The sequence below is a fragment of the Myotis davidii genome, unplaced genomic scaffold (assembly GCF_000327345.1).
Source record: "Myotis davidii unplaced genomic scaffold, ASM32734v1 scaffold1204, whole genome shotgun sequence".
Taxonomy (NCBI): Eukaryota; Metazoa; Chordata; class Mammalia; order Chiroptera; family Vespertilionidae; genus Myotis; species Myotis davidii.
This window is the reverse complement of record NW_006294755.1, coordinates 390,986-406,107: the sequence shown is the minus strand read 5'-3', so window position 1 is coordinate 406,107 and position 15,122 is coordinate 390,986. Positions and strand designations below refer to the sequence as shown.

Here is a 15,122-nt window from a genome sequence, read left to right as displayed (position 1 = left end):
GTGGTTAGAGTATGGACCCCTGAACTGAAGGGTTGCAGGTTCAATCCCCCTCCCTGGTTGGTCGGGTTATGTGCCGGAGTCAACCAATCCATGTGTCTCTGTCACATTGATCTCTCTCTTCTCCCCTCTCCCCTCCCTCCCTCTCTCTCTACGAAAGAAAAAAAATCAATGGGAAAATATCCTAGGGTGAGGATGAACAACAACAAAAACTCAGGTTCCCTTCTTCTTCTCTGACAGGCTAAATAAAATTCCTCTCCTGGTGGCTCCCAAGGTTTTTTCCCTTGAGGAAAGCCCCTGGCCAGCCATCTGACTTCTTTTAATTCTGCCTTTCAGGCCTAAAGGGCGGTGGCCCCAGTGGTGGAAGCGGCAGTGGTGCTAACGGTACCTCCTTCAGCTACACATTCCATGGAGACCCTCATGCCATGTTTGCTGAGTTCTTCGGTGGCCGAAATCCCTTTGACACCTTTTTTGGACAGCGGAACGGGGAAGAAGGCATGGACATTGATGACCCGTTCTCTGGCTTCCCCATGGGCATGGGTGGCTTCACCAACATGAACTTTGTCCGCTCCCGCCCTGCCCAAGAGCCCACCCGAAAGAAGCAAGACCCCCCTGTCACCCATGACCTTAGGGTCTCCCTTGAAGAGATCTACAGCGGCTGTACCAAGAAGATGAAGATCTCCCATAAAAGGCTGAACCCCGACGGGAAGAGCATTCGCAACGAAGACAAAATCTTGACCATTGAAGTGAAACGGGGGTGGAAAGAAGGGACCAAAATCACCTTCCCCAAGGAGGGAGACCAGACCTCTAACAACATTCCAGCTGACATCGTCTTTGTTTTAAAGGACAAGCCACACAATATCTTTAAGAGAGATGGCTCTGATGTCATTTACCCAGCCAGGGTCACCCTTCGGGAGGTAAGGCACTAGACAGAGTGTGTCTGGAGAAAAGGCTGCTTTTTGACACATACTTGTCTGTTTGACAGATAGTTTTGAGCTCTTGGTGTCTGTTAGATTGGGGGGTGGGGGAGGCTTAAGGGGGGGCACCAGGTACACAGCTTATCAAAACTCCATTTTTCTGGAGCTTCCATGATGCTGACCTGGGGGCAGAGTCTTAGTTGCAGAGGCCTGATGGCTCTTACCCTACCCCAAACAGCCTCTGGGCTGGAGTGGAGCTTCCTAAGTTATACCCTTTACCTAATGCTGTCACTTTGCTTTTCTAAGGCTCTGTGTGGCTGTACTGTGAATGTCCCCACTCTGGACGGCAGGACCATACCCATCGTGTTCAAAGATGTCATCAGGCCTGGCATGCGGCGAAAAGTTCCTGGAGAAGGCCTCCCTCTCCCCAAAACACCCGAGAAACGCGGGGACCTCGTTATTGAGTTTGAAGTGATCTTCCCTGAAAGGATTCCCCCGACGTCAAGAACCATACTTGAGCAGGTTCTTCCAAAATAGCCACCTGTGTTCCCCAAGGACTGACCAGGGACCTTTCCAGAGCTCAAGGATTTCTGGACCTTACACCAGTTGTGGACCCGTGAGAGGGCGGGAGGGCCCAGGGAGGGCTTTCGTACTGCTGAATGTTTTCCAGAGAATATATTACAATCTTTCAAAGTCGTGCACTAGACTTCAGTGGTTTTTCGAGCTGATAGGGCGGTAGGTGGTGGTGACAGCAGGAGAAGGCGTTCCAGCTTGCCCCACTGGGTTCTGCAGCCCTCCTGGGATGGGCCCACCCCTCCTCCAGGCCCTGCCCAGGGCCGAGAGGCAGCCCTGCAGCTGGACTGGAGCCCTCTGTCATCCCTTTGCTGCGGCCATTAGGTGATGGCAGACTGCTCATCCTGGTCACCACACCTTCCCTGTATCTGTATGCTCTTCAATTTGTTGTGTGACCAGTTTGTGTTTCCTTCTGTATTTGTCTCCCATGTCTTGCTCTTCCTGTGAAGAATCCCATCTTTTGCCATCTCAAATTGAGAACCTAGACTATTTTTGCAGAAAGGCCCGGCCTGCACCCACAAGCAATACCTCTCATTCCAGCAGGACCAAGGGAGCCAGCCTCAGAGTGACTTGCACAGCCACCTCTCCCTCGAGAGCCAGGAGCCCTTTTCAACCTCAGGCTCCGAGGCCAAGTGTGCTCACTGAAGGGTCTTTTCCTTTAAGGCAATCTTTGGCACACTGGGCCTTCCCAGTGGCCCGGGACATGCTTTGTTTAATGGACTCTGGACTCTCAAAAGGATCTGATCCTTTTGAATTTTGCACAGCCCTAGATATAATCCCTTTTGATAAAAGGGTCTTTGCTCCTGATTATAGGAGCACTGTGGGACGTCTGTAAATACGTTTTTATAATTCCATGTAAAGTTGGTGTACTTTCAAATGAAACCAGTCCATGGCAGCTGCTGCTCTCTGTACAGGCCTGCTCAGACTTTTAGACTCATTGTAAGTTGCCACTGCCAATACAAGACCAAAGTGTGTGACTTGTCAATGTGCAGCGTTAAAGACAGCATTAAAGTCTGATGCTAAACCTCAGGGGAGCAGTCCTGCGACTCTGTTTGAGGGCTCTGCTGACTGGGGCGGGGCTGTGTATCCATCCAGCGAGAACAGGAGGGAGGAGAGGCAGGAGTCCTGCCAAAGAGATAACTGTTCCCTCCTGGGCTCCATGTCGGTTGGGGAGTGTCAACTCACCCAGACTCTGCATCTAGATATCCAGACCCCACTGGATTCAGAGCTTATTTTTTTGTGAAGGTTGGGGCCAAAGTTAAGCATTTCTCCTTTCTGTCTTTTGGGGCCCAGGCGGGCAGTGCATGTTCTGTCCTCTTAATCCTCTTCCACTCCTTTCTTACTGGAACAGACTGGGTTGTTGGGCAGGCCCTGGCCAAGCCTGACTAGGACTCCAGGCCGGTGCTGGCTGCCTGCCCTGGAGAAGACCGCTTCCTGCTCTCCCTTCTTTTGCACACCACCGAGGCTGCTTTTACTCTGTAACTTTTTTTTTTTTTTAAGGGACTGGTTTTACTATAAGGTAAGTAATTATACAGGCTGGAAACAATGTATTGCTACTTAGCTACAAAAAAGTCAGTAAAAATAACACCATATTAAAGTCAACCTAGGAGTGGCTTTCCCTTCCCACTAGAGCAATTTAGCCACTGAGAACAGTCTGGGAGCAGCACTGTCCAAGAAAACTTTATAATGAAGGGAATGTTCTGTGTTTAAATGGAAATTAAATTCAATAACATTAAAAACTCAATTTCTCAGTCTCTCCAGCCACATTTTAAGTCCTCAGCAGCTGCACGTGGTTAGTGGCAACTATTGAAAAGCACAGAACTAGAATTGAGAGCTTTTCACCCAAATCTAGGACAGGTCTCTTCTTAAAAGAGCAGCCACATTGAGCCATCCTAGTTGGGAAGTGACCCCAGATAGAACCAAAAAGGACCTCATCACGAGATGTTTACTGAACTGCCTCAGGCACCAAGAAGACATTTAATGCAGAACTGAACTTGGCTGCAGACAGGGTCACCATCCACAGTGCTGCCAACCCCCTGCCCCCAGTCTCCATTATCCGGAAGTGCACAAAGCCTGAATGTGCACACAGTAATGGGAACTTCCAGAAACAACCTACTGAGGGTGTGGGTGGGGCAGTGATTCTTCAGAGTAGTGATCATGGTGAAAAAAAGACTCAAGTGGAAAGAAAACCTGCTTTTCAGGTTTGCACTGTTTTGCGCATGCTGGACCTGGATGTGTGTGTCCAGAGATGTTTGGTGGGTCCATTAGCAGACCACTTCCTGGGCTGCCCTTTAGGGATTCATTTTCCTGTTCCCATGCTGCCTCTCGGCACGTTTTGGAGTTCCTGGCCTGTCAGGACATGCAGAGCTTCCCCTCTGACCCACCTCATCTTAGTCCATTGTACCAGTAGTGTCACATTTCTGCATGATTTAAACAGTACAAAATTCAAAATGTTTATCAAGCCCGAGGTGAGGGGTCGAGTCCCCTCCCCACTCTGGGCCTGCAGCTCCCTTTCCCTTTGTGCCCGTATAGACAAACCATGGCATCAGAGATTTTATTTAAAAACATTTTTTTTGTGCATCCTCAGAGTGTGCTTGTATAACTATAATTTCTAAATTTGGGGTTCAGTTGTTGGCTGTGTAATTGAAATACCAAACTTGCAAGGGCACAGAGTGAGAATCCTCCCACCTTGCTATTTGAGTCCACACCAGCGAATATTCCCAGTGAGTGTATGCCTTCCCAGAGATGCTGTGTAAGTGCATTTTTCTGTTTTACACAAATGGTGCATACTGTACACTCTGAATTTTTTCCCCTACATAGTGTATGGTGGAAATAAAGAGTTTCCTCATTCCTTTATTCTGCCATGCCTACCTACATGGGAGTGAAGTTACAGGTCAGTGTTTGGTGGCCCCTTACTCTCCCCTAGCCATTGTTCCTGCTTCCAAGTTTCAGTTCCAGCTCAGCCACTTTCTACTGTGTGACCTTGGGCAAGTGACAACCTCTCTGTGCCTCAGTTTCTTCAATCTGTGGTTTCGCTTCCCACAGTTCAGTTAACACCAGTCAACCGCAGTCCAAAATGTTAAATGGAAAATTCCAGAAATAATTCGTAAGTTTTAAATTGCATGTCATTCTGAGTAGTTCAAGGAAGTCTTGTGCCAGCCTGCTCCATCCAGCCCAGAACTGAATCATCCCTTTGTCCAGCACATCCACACTATGTATGCTCCTCCCCTCCCAACCATTAGTCACTTAGTAGCCATCTTGATTATCAGATCAACTGTCATGGTATCTCAGTGCTTGTGTTCAAATAGCAATATTTTCCTTAGAAATGGCCCCAAAGTACAAGGGTAGCCATGCTGGCAATTGGGATATGCCACAGAGAAGCCATGAAGTGCTTCCTTTAAGTGAAAAGGTGAAAGTTTTCAATAACAGAGACCACATTAACATAACTCTATAGTGTTATAATTGTTAATCTCTGACTCTGCCTTATTTATAAATTAAACTTTACCATAGGTAGGTATGTATAGGAAAAAAAGTACATACAGTGTTTAGTACTATCTGTGGTTTCAGGCATCCACGGGGTTTTGGACTATATTTCCTGTGGATGAGGGGTCCTGGGACTACTGTAGTACCTCTTCTAGGGCTTAAAGTAGTTCTAGATACAGATACACCCCAGGGCCTGGCATAGAACAGGACTGTGCATCAGTTATTAGCATAACTACATGCTTATGTGAAGCTCTCTTAGCTCACAGCCTGGGGTGTGGCCCAGGTCTTTCAGGTCAAGTGTGCTTAGCTGAGCTTTTTTAAAAAAATGTTTTTAGCCGGTAAATTCCATTGACTTTTCAATCTGACAAAGAATTATGAGAGAGAATCAATGATCAGCTGCCTCCTGTACGCCCCCAACTGGGGATCGAGCCTGCAACCCTAGCATGTGCCCTTGACTGGAAGTGAACCTGGGACCCTTCAGCCCACAGGCCAATGCTCTATCCACTGAGCCAAACCAGCTAGGGCAAAAATTGTTTTTATTGATTTTAAAGAGAGAGGAAGGGAAGAGAGAAACATCCATTCGCTGCCTCCTGCACGCCCCCTACTGGGGATCAGGCCTGAAACCCCAGCATGTGCCCAGACTGGAAATGGAACTGGCACAGAGGAGGACATTCAACCAATTGAGACACACCAGCCAGGGCTTGGCTGAGCTTTAAAAACCAAATTCCCAGGAAAGTTGCTGAGACTCTCAGCTCGAGCCCTGGCCCCCCACCCAGCCCAAGAACACTGTATCTAAAGTAGGCTCACTCTCCTGTTATCTTGTTTTTATTTTTCATTGCGGGGGAGGGGGATTAATCTGGTTTTTTGTTAATCCTCATCTGAGGATATCTTTCCATTGATTTCAAGAGAGAGTGGAAGGGAGGGGGAGAGGCACAGAGAAAGAAACATGGACATGAGAGACACATTGATTGGTTGCCTCCCACACCTACCCCGACCAGGGCTTGGGATCGAGCCTAAAACTGAGGTGCCCTTGACTGGAATCAAACCTGGGACCGATTAATCTGGGGGCCAAACCAGTTGGGGCTCCGCTGCTATCTTGTGACAACCATGCTCACTCTACTCCTAGGCTGAGCCATCCTGGCTCTAAATCCTGTCTCTGCCACTGCTGCTGTGTGTCCTTGGGCAAGTAACTTTACTTCTCTGAGTCTCAGTGGCCTCCTTTGACAACCAGGGGCAATGAAAGTACAGACTTAATAGGGGTGTTGTGAAAACTGGGCGAGGCACTACATCGGGGCAAAAAACACGGCTAAGAACTTGGTTTCTAGAGGTTGGCTGTGCTGAGTTCAAGTTCTGCTCACTGCATTCCCCAAGAAAAACGACAAAACCTCTCAGAGCCTTGGTTTTCTCCCGTGTGAAACAGGACTAATCATAGAAGTCACCCCTTCTCACTTCCCAGAGCAAGCCTGACGGAGAGCAAGTGTGTAATTAACATGGACAGTCTTCCTAAAGCACTCAGCAGAAAGCCTGCCCCAGGTCTCCTTGAATAGTTACTAATTATTAAAGCACACAGCATAGTGCCTGCCTGACACATAATAAGTATTCATTCATTCAATATGCACTCATTGAGTACCTACTGTGTGTCCAGCCCTGTTCTTGATGCTAGGAACACAGCACTGGACAAAACTGGACAAAGTTCCTATATTTACAAGCTAACAGTCGAGGGGGGTGGTGATTAAGAGTAAATTAAGCATTAAATACATTAAATATGCTAGATAGTGCTGAGAGTGATGAAGAAAATTAAACCAAGTGGGTAGAGTGTGTTGGGCACAATTTTAAGTAACAAAGTCAGCAAATGCCTCACTGAGAAGGTGACATTTGAGCGAAGACTTGAAGGGGGTAAGGAAGAAGCCAAGTGGAGAGCGAGGGAATAGCATTCCAGGCAGAGAGCCAGCCTGTGCAAAGGTCCTGAGTTCGGAGCATGCCTGAGTTGTTTAAGGAACAGCCAGGAGTCCAGTGAGGCCACAGCAGAGTGAGTGAGGAGAGAGTGGGAGGAGGGGAGATGAGAGGAGGGAGGACAGTTGGGGGTGATGGGGCAAATGGTGCAGAGCAGGAGTGGGGGCGGGGGCTCAGGGAGAAGTTTGGCTTTTCCTTTGAGTGTGAAGGTTTTGAGATTGCAAAGTTTTTGGATTTTGTTTTCTCTTAATTTTCCTTTGCTGGGAGTGAGGAGGTGGAGTGTCATTTAATTTGTAAGAGAACTTCAAGTCCCTGAAATATGTCAACATCAGTCTCTTGAAATTTCAATGTACCAACCTTTCATCTTAAAATAGCACAACATAAACAATAAGCATCTATTAAAACCTCGTCCTTTGCCGAAACCGGTTTGGCTCAGTGGATAGAGCATCGGCCTGCGGACTGAAAGGTCCCAGGTTCGATTGGTCAAGGGCATGTACCTGGGTTGCGTGCACTTCCCCAGTGGGGGACCTGCAGGAGACAGCTGATCGATGTTTCTAACTCTCTATCTCTCTCCTTTCCTCTCTGTAAAAAATCAATAAAATATATTTTTAAAAAAATAAAAATAAAAATAAATAAATAAAACCTCGTCCTTAAAGTACAGGTACTCCTGTTCCCTCCCACAGACTTGACAACACTTCCATCGTCTGCTCATTCCACGCTTGTCCAAGATGAGGTGGGGAAGGGAGCCTGGAACTCTGTGACTATCTGGGCAGACATCTTCCCTCTTTGTCATGAGGGGAAGAGAGACAATCTGGGGAACACTCAAGAAGGTCCCCTTCCCAGAGCACCACGTTCCTTGAGGTCACCACCGTCTTTGCATCCCTAGTGCCCAGAGTGACACCTGGCCCAGAAGTGATCCTCTGAGTGTTTGTTGAATGAGTCACTGAGTGACAAAGTGACTCAGACCAGAGGGCCTGCAACATGTGTTCACATCAGGGAGTGTGCAGAGGAAGGACAGCCCCAGCCGGGGGTCTGCTGTGGTTCCCCAGGAAGGGCCCCCTCCTCCAGCTCCTTCAGCCCCTGCCCATCTGAGAGGAGTGGATGTTCTCTTTGGCTCCAGGAAAAGACCCTCTTTCCTGGGCCCTGCTCCTACTTCATGACTCGTATGTCCGTCCTTGGGCGCAGCTCCTTCCCGAGGGCCAGGGGAGCCGGGGAGCAACAAGCACAGCAGTCTTGTGAAGCTCACAGTCTTCTGGGAAATACAGACCTGGTGAAGCTCACAGCGTTCTGGGAAACACAGAGGGTTTAGTGTCCTGGGCTGCCACACGAAGCACCGCAAGCTGGGGGACTGACACCAAGAGGAGTTTATTCTCTCACAGTTCTGGAGGCCGGAAGTCCAAACCCAAAGTGTGCTCAGGCTGAGTGCCTTCTGGAGGCTCGGAGGGAGACTCGGTGTCAGGCCTCTCCCGGCTCTTGGTGACTGATAGCCATCATCGGCGCTCGTTGGCTTGTAGCTGGGTGGCGCTAATCTGTGCCTTGGTCTTCACATGGCCCTCCCCTCTGCTTGTCTCTGTGTTTTCTGTGTCTTACGGGGACAGATGTCACTGGATTCAGGGCCCACCCTAATCCAGAATAAACTCATCTCAAGATCCTTAGTTATGTCTGCAAAGACCCTTATTCTAGCCCTGCCAGTGTGGCTCAGTGGTTGAGCGTGGACCTATGAACCAGGAGGTCACTGTTCAATTCCAGGTTAGGGCACATGCCTGGGTTGTGGACTCTATCCCCAGTGTGGGGAATGCAGGAGCAGCCGATCAATGATTCTCATCATTGATGATTCTCTCTCTCTTCCTCTCCCTTCCTCTCTGAAACCAATAAAAATATATATTTAAAATATACGCAATCTCCTGGTTCGTAGCTCGATGCTCAACCACTGAGCCACACTGGGCAGGCTCAATTAAAAAAAAAAAAGACCCTCATTCTAAATAAGGTTTGGGGACAGGAACATATCATTTGGGGAGGGAGCATCATTCAGCCCATTTACACTGAGCAAGGCACTTCCTATGCCCAGAGAGCTTGGAGGGCAGAGGTCTGACAGGCCCTGGGCACACAGGCCAGGGGACAGGAGCTTGTTGGGGCTCAGGGGTGGGCCACTGGGCTGAAGTCCCATGGAGGAGGCCCCGAGGCACACGGGGGATGTGGATCCGGTAAGCCTGGGAGTGGGAGCCCTAAGGGCCTGGTGTGGTCTGAAGTGAGAAAGCAGGAGAGAGCAGGGTGGGGCATGCCCAGGTTTAAGACAGACAGGCAAGATGTCTGGGCCCTGCTGAGACAGGCCTGGGTGCCCCAGGCAGAGAAGCCAGTTCAAAGAGTTTGAGTCAGGAGGCACGCGGTGTGAGCTTCTTTTGCCGGGAAGTTGGCACTGGGACTTGGGTTGTTTGTCTCATTAGGGGCCCAACTTTCTTTGGGATGATTATGCGAGACATCAACATGGCCAGGCCTGACTCCAGATGAAATATTTCAGTGAAGAGTGTTTTGAGGGCACGTAGCCTCATGGTGGGGGGTGTGGAGGGGGCGTGATTAGCAGAGAAGAGAGGGGGGAAATCTGACTCACAGGTGCCCTCTGGCTGCTATGGAGGAAACAGACTTGGGGGTACAGCTAGGAAAGAGCTGGGAAAGCAGAGAGAAAGTCAACTGCTGGAGACAATGAGGCTGGACCAGGTGATAGGAAATGATTGGAGCTGTATTTTGAAAAGAGATCTGCCCATTCAGAAAATGGCATTGCTGGTAGATTTTATCTCGACATTCTAAAATCCTGTAGCCAAAGGTAGGTACCCAAGCTGGGGCTGAGAATAAGGCCACAAGACCTAGCCTAGTCAGGACCACCTCTTCTTCCCCTCCATGCCTGTCCTGCTCAGTCCAGTGCTGCCAGGCTATAAGGGGAGTCCAACCTACCGGCCACTAATAGCCAGGCAATCAAACTCTGAGACCAGTCGGCCAGGGCAATGTGCTTTAGCACCATCATTTCTCAGTCTGCTCTGTCCCCACATCTCAGAGCCAGGCTCAAATGAGGCAGATGAAACTCACACCCCCAGAGGGATGTCCCATGTGCTGGGGTTGGAGCTGAAGTGCCACACCATGAGTCTCTGTGCAACTCTGAGCCAGTGGCTCCCCCTCTCTGAGCCTCAGTCTTCTCTGTGGAATGGGGATAGTATCCAGTGGGATTACTCCTAAAAAGCAGTCAGCCTGGGGCCTGGCACACAGTAAGAGCTTAATAATGGTTTCTACTTCTATCATGTTTCTATTATGCCACACGGTTTATTCATTTCTGTACCCTCAATGCAGTTTAATAATTGCAGTGGGCTGAGCACTTACTACCTGCCAGAGCCACTGTAGGCATTTGACACAGAGTAGTTCATTTTATCCTAATATTATAACAACTTTAGAATTATTATTCCCATGTACTATGATGATGACCTTCATTTTACAGATGAGGAGATTGAGGCACATGGGGGAAGAGGCTCACCCAGGGTCACATAGCTGGTAAGCAGTGCAGGTTATGGAGAAATATGACTGTATCCTACCGCGCAACCCAAGTGGGATTAGAAATGGAATAAAGACACAGGAAAAGTAAAACCAGAGAATGAATAGAAGAAAATGAAGTAGAATACCCTTGTGCCCGGCTGGCGTGGCTCAGTGGTTGAGCATCAACCCATGAACCAGGAGGTCACAGTTCGATTCCCAGTCAGGGTACATGCCTGGGTTGAGGGCTCTATCCCCAGTGTGGGGTGTGCAGGAGGCAGCTGATCAATGATTCTTTCTCATCATTGATGTTTCTTGCCCTCTCCCTTCCTCTCTGAAATCAATAAAAATACATATTTTTAAAAAGAATACCTTTGTGATTTAAGAATAGAAAGGGCCTCCTTGATTAAATTTTACAGGCACAAACCACAAAATGGATAAGTTCTATTGCATTGAAATTAAGAATTTCCTTCTAATGAAGAATATCAAGAATATAGCCCTAGCCGATTTGGCTCGGTGGATAAAGCGTCGGCCTGCGGACTGAAGGGTCGCAGGTTCGATTCCGGTCAAGGGCATGTACCTTGGTTGCAGGCACATCCCCAGTAGGGGGTGTGCAAGAGGCGCCTGACTGATGTTTCTCTCTCATTGATCTTTCTCCCTCTCTGTCCCTCTCCCTTCCTCTCTGTAAAGAATCAATAAAACATATTTTTTTAAAAAAGAATATAAGCAAATCATCACATGACGGAATGGGAGGATATATTTGCAAAGCTGAACAGTGTAGCTAGCTCACAAGGCCATTCAGAGTTAAATGGTTTAATAAATATAAAATTCTTAGAACAGTGCCTGCCTCTAAACATTATCTGTAATTGTTGAAACTGACAAGGGCTCTCTATCCCACTTCTATTCTGTAGAACTATGCAAGCACATATGTAATTATAAATTTTTTATTTTTAAATTATTTTTTATTGATTTTAGAGAGGAAGGGAGAGGGAATCATTGATTGGCTGCTTCCCGAAGACTCCCTACTGGGGATCAAGCCCACAACCCAGGCATGTGCCCTTGACCGAAATGGAACCTGGGACCCTTCAGTCTGCAGGCCGATGCTCTATCCACTGAGCCAAACCAGGTAGGGCAATTATAAATTTTTTAATATCCACATTAAAATAGTAAAAAATAAAATCAACAGTGAAATTAACTTGAGTAATACATTTAGTTTAGCCCAATACATCCATAGTGTTATATGTAGTCAGTATTAAAAAAGCAGTTAATGAGATATGATATTTTACATCCTCTTTTCTTTCCACTAAGCTATAGAAATCCGGTGTATATTTCACACTAACAGCACATCTCAGTTTATACCAACCACATTTCAAGTCCTCATGTTAGACAGCTCAGACTGGACAATGCAGATTTAAACTGTGTGAGGAACTCATGCAAACGAACAAGAAAAGATAGCAAGGTCAAGAGTGAACAGGGCAAAAGCTATGAACAGGTAATTTACATACGAGGAGAACCTGAAGGCTAATATGCAAATGAGGACATGCCCAAAATGGTTAGAAATTACAGCAATATAAAATAAAGCAATGGTGATAGCGTTTTACAGTGAGTCAGAGTGGCAAAATTTAGTGAGCTGGATAATGCCAACAGCTGGTGGAAATGTGGGGACAGGGGACCTTCCCATACTGCCAGTGGGTATGAGGGGGACAGCTAGTCTGAGGGGCCACAGCAGTTGAGTGTGCCCGGTGACCCAGCATCGCTGCATCCAGGCCTCTCTCCCGGGCAGATTTTTATCACGTCTCTAAAGGGCCATGTCCATGGCTATCCCTGTGGTGTGGGGAGCTGGAGGTTGCCTGGTGACCAACCGTGGGGGACAAATGAGTAAGATATGAAGGATGCCTGCCCAGCCAGTGTGGCTCAGTTGGTTGAGCATTGTATCATGCACCAAAGAGGTCACCGATTAATTCCCAGTCAGCGCACATGCCCAGGTTTCAGGCTCGATCCTCAGTAGGGGGTGTACAGGAGGTAGCTGATCAATGATTCTCTCTCATCATTGATGTTTCTATCTCTCCCTCTCCCTTCCTCTCTCTGAAATCAATAAAAAAATATTTAAAAATACTAGTGCATACCATATTATACTGTATATAAAATACCATATACATATTTTTTCTGAACCATTTGACAAGTTGCAGCCATCACAAATTGGCCACTAAATAATTCAGCATGTATCACCTAGAAAAAAGACCAGTCTCTTATGTAACCATAGTACAATGCTTAATCTCAGGAAATTCAACATGGATATGATATTACCTAACATCTACTCAACATTCAAATACCCCCCAATTATCCCAAGAATATCCTTCATAGCTGTTTTATCTTTTTTTGAAAATTTTTATGGAGGATCCAATCAAGGGTCAATGATTTTGGTAGTCACCTCTCTTTTGCCTCCTTCAATATAGAAGTGTTCCCCAGACTTTTATTCATTCATTTGATTAGGGACTGATTATGCCTTTCATGACATAGATCTGTTTGAAGAGTCCAGGTCAAGTTTTTCACCTTTCCTTTCCTTTTCTTTCCCTTCCCTTTCCTTTCCTCCCCACTTCCTTCCATCCATCCTTCCTTCCTTTCAGACACACCTCAACTGGGGTGTGTCTGATTGTCTCCTCAAGATTAGATTCAGGTTAAACACTTCAGGCGGGACAAAGTATTTTGTAGGTGATGTTGTGTCCTGCTCAGGACATCACAGCAGGGGGCATGTGAACATGGCCAGTCCCATCACTGGTGATGTTAACTTTGATCACTTGGTTAAGGTGGTGCCTTCCAGGTTCCCCATTGGTACCTTTTCCCCATTACAATTAACAAGCAATCTGCAGCCCTAGCAGGCTTGGCTCAGTGGATAGAGCGTCAGCCTGTGGACTGAGGGGTCCCAGGTTCGATTCCAGCCGGGGGCACATGCCTGGGTTGCGGGTCCATTCCCCAGTGCGGGAGGTGGCCAATCAATGATTCTCTCTCATCATTGATGTTTCTATCTCTCTCTCCTTCTCCCTTCCTCTCTGAAAACAATAAAGAAATATATTTAACAAGAAATCTGCAGGCTGGTCCTTTGAAGCGGAATGTCCACTTCCTCAATGATGAGCCTTGCATGAATCATTTATTCATCTATTGGCTGAAAAATGGTGATTTTCTAATTCAACCTTTCCGTCTGCATGTAATAGTTGGTCCAGATTTTTATTTTTCCCAAAGGGGATGAATCAACCCACAAATCTCACCTCCTCACCAGCTGGGTCTCCCAGCCTCAGTTTTCATGCCTCTGGGACTCCAAAAGAGGGTAAGAGGTGCCAGGCACTGTTCTATGCCCTTTGGCAATTCCCTTACCCCTCCCTGGGCACTTCCTCATCAGTCAACATATGGATTCTGGCTAGGGACATTACTGCCCCTTTGGCCCTACATCCTGCCCTAGGGAGAATCTCAGATGCCAGGTGCAACCAGGACAGTGGACACAGTCCCCCAGAAGGCACTGGGCCAGCTAAGGCAACCTATTGCTCAGTGGGAGTGGCAGAGGTCAGCAGAACAGGAAGAGGAGGACAATAGCTGAACCTGTTGCCATGGAGAGCTTGGTGTTTGCCAGCTGGGTGGGGCCCCACACGGCAGCCCTCAGCAGCTAAGCCCAGGGCCCACTCTCCCTTTTCACTTTGTCCCTCTGCTGGGTCCTGGTGTGGCTGTGATGATGCACAGTAGCTCACACTGGGGACTGCAAAGACCCAGTCATTTAATCAGGCTAGAGCAGGGTCGTAGCAGTTAGAGGCCTCCAACAACTACAGTTTCCAGAACACACAGCGAGCTCTTGGTCTAGCCCCAGCTGCCCAAGTGGCCCGCTTTGAAGTAGAACAAGGAAATCTCTTACCTGTCCTGAGAACTGAGCGTCCTGGCTTTTGCGAGATGCGTTTGTGTCTTTGTTTCTCGGATCTGCTCCCGCCTGAGCAATCCCGGTTACAAGCCAAACCTGGAGATGGTGAGATTGATTACCTGGTCCTCTCACACACACATGCATGCTCTGTACGGGGTGGGGTGGCGGGTTGTTCACTGTCAGATGGAGGAGACTGAATCATTGAAAGGTCAGCTCCCTGAGGGCAGAAGCTTGGGTTGCCTGGGCTCCCTTGGTAATCTAGCACCTTGTATGTGCTCTCTAAATGTTTGCTGGTCTAACCAACAAGCGAACAGAACATCTTGCCCTTGTCTTCCATTCCATTGCATCCTTTCACAGTGCTGTGCTAGCTCCTATCCTAAAGGACTTTATCGCTCTGTCCAGCCTCCAGGCCTTTGCACGCACTGTTTCCCTCTCCCTGGAGCACGGTCAGCTAACTAGTCGGTGTGTCTGTTGAGATAGGACAGAGCCTGGCACCGACCAGGGGTACATTAAATATTTAATGAGTGAATGAATGAATGAATGAATGCCCTTGTCCTTTGTACACCCCAGGAAGCAGGGACACTCAGGACCCTCCCTATTCATTTCAGTCCCCGCCCGCCACCCTGGAATGAATGCATCTTTTTATCTGCTCGGAGGAGGTTCGGGCTGGGGCAGGGGCAGGCCAGGCCAGGCGGAGAACTGGATTGGGGGCTGCCCTCGGCCCTTTCCCAGGCCTTCTAAAGGTACGCTTTTCGGGACGTTGAGAGTTTGCATTCTCT

At 48.0% G+C, this 15,122-nt stretch overlaps 1 protein-coding gene and 1 long non-coding RNA gene across 2 annotated transcripts; one reads left to right on the top strand and one right to left on the bottom strand.

Annotated features, from left to right (window-relative positions):
- The first annotated feature begins 311 nt into the window (after window positions 1-311).
- Window positions 312-1,613, top strand: DNAJB1 (DnaJ heat shock protein family (Hsp40) member B1). The gene is made up of 2 exons (XM_006769200.2): window positions 312-914; window positions 1,221-1,613. Exons 1-2 carry the CDS (start codon window positions 423-425, stop codon window positions 1,449-1,451), a joined length of 723 nt encoding a protein of 240 aa, XP_006769263.1. The 5' UTR covers window positions 312-422; the 3' UTR covers window positions 1,452-1,613.
- Window positions 1,614-7,281: 5,668 nt separating this feature from the next.
- Window positions 7,282-7,654, bottom strand: LOC107184014. Its single transcript, XR_001514828.1, has 2 exons — window positions 7,567-7,654; window positions 7,282-7,328 (listed from the first exon to the last, which is right to left on the bottom strand). It is a non-coding gene; the product is annotated as an uncharacterized LOC107184014 (long non-coding RNA).
- Between the last annotated feature and the right edge of the window lie 7,468 nt (window positions 7,655-15,122).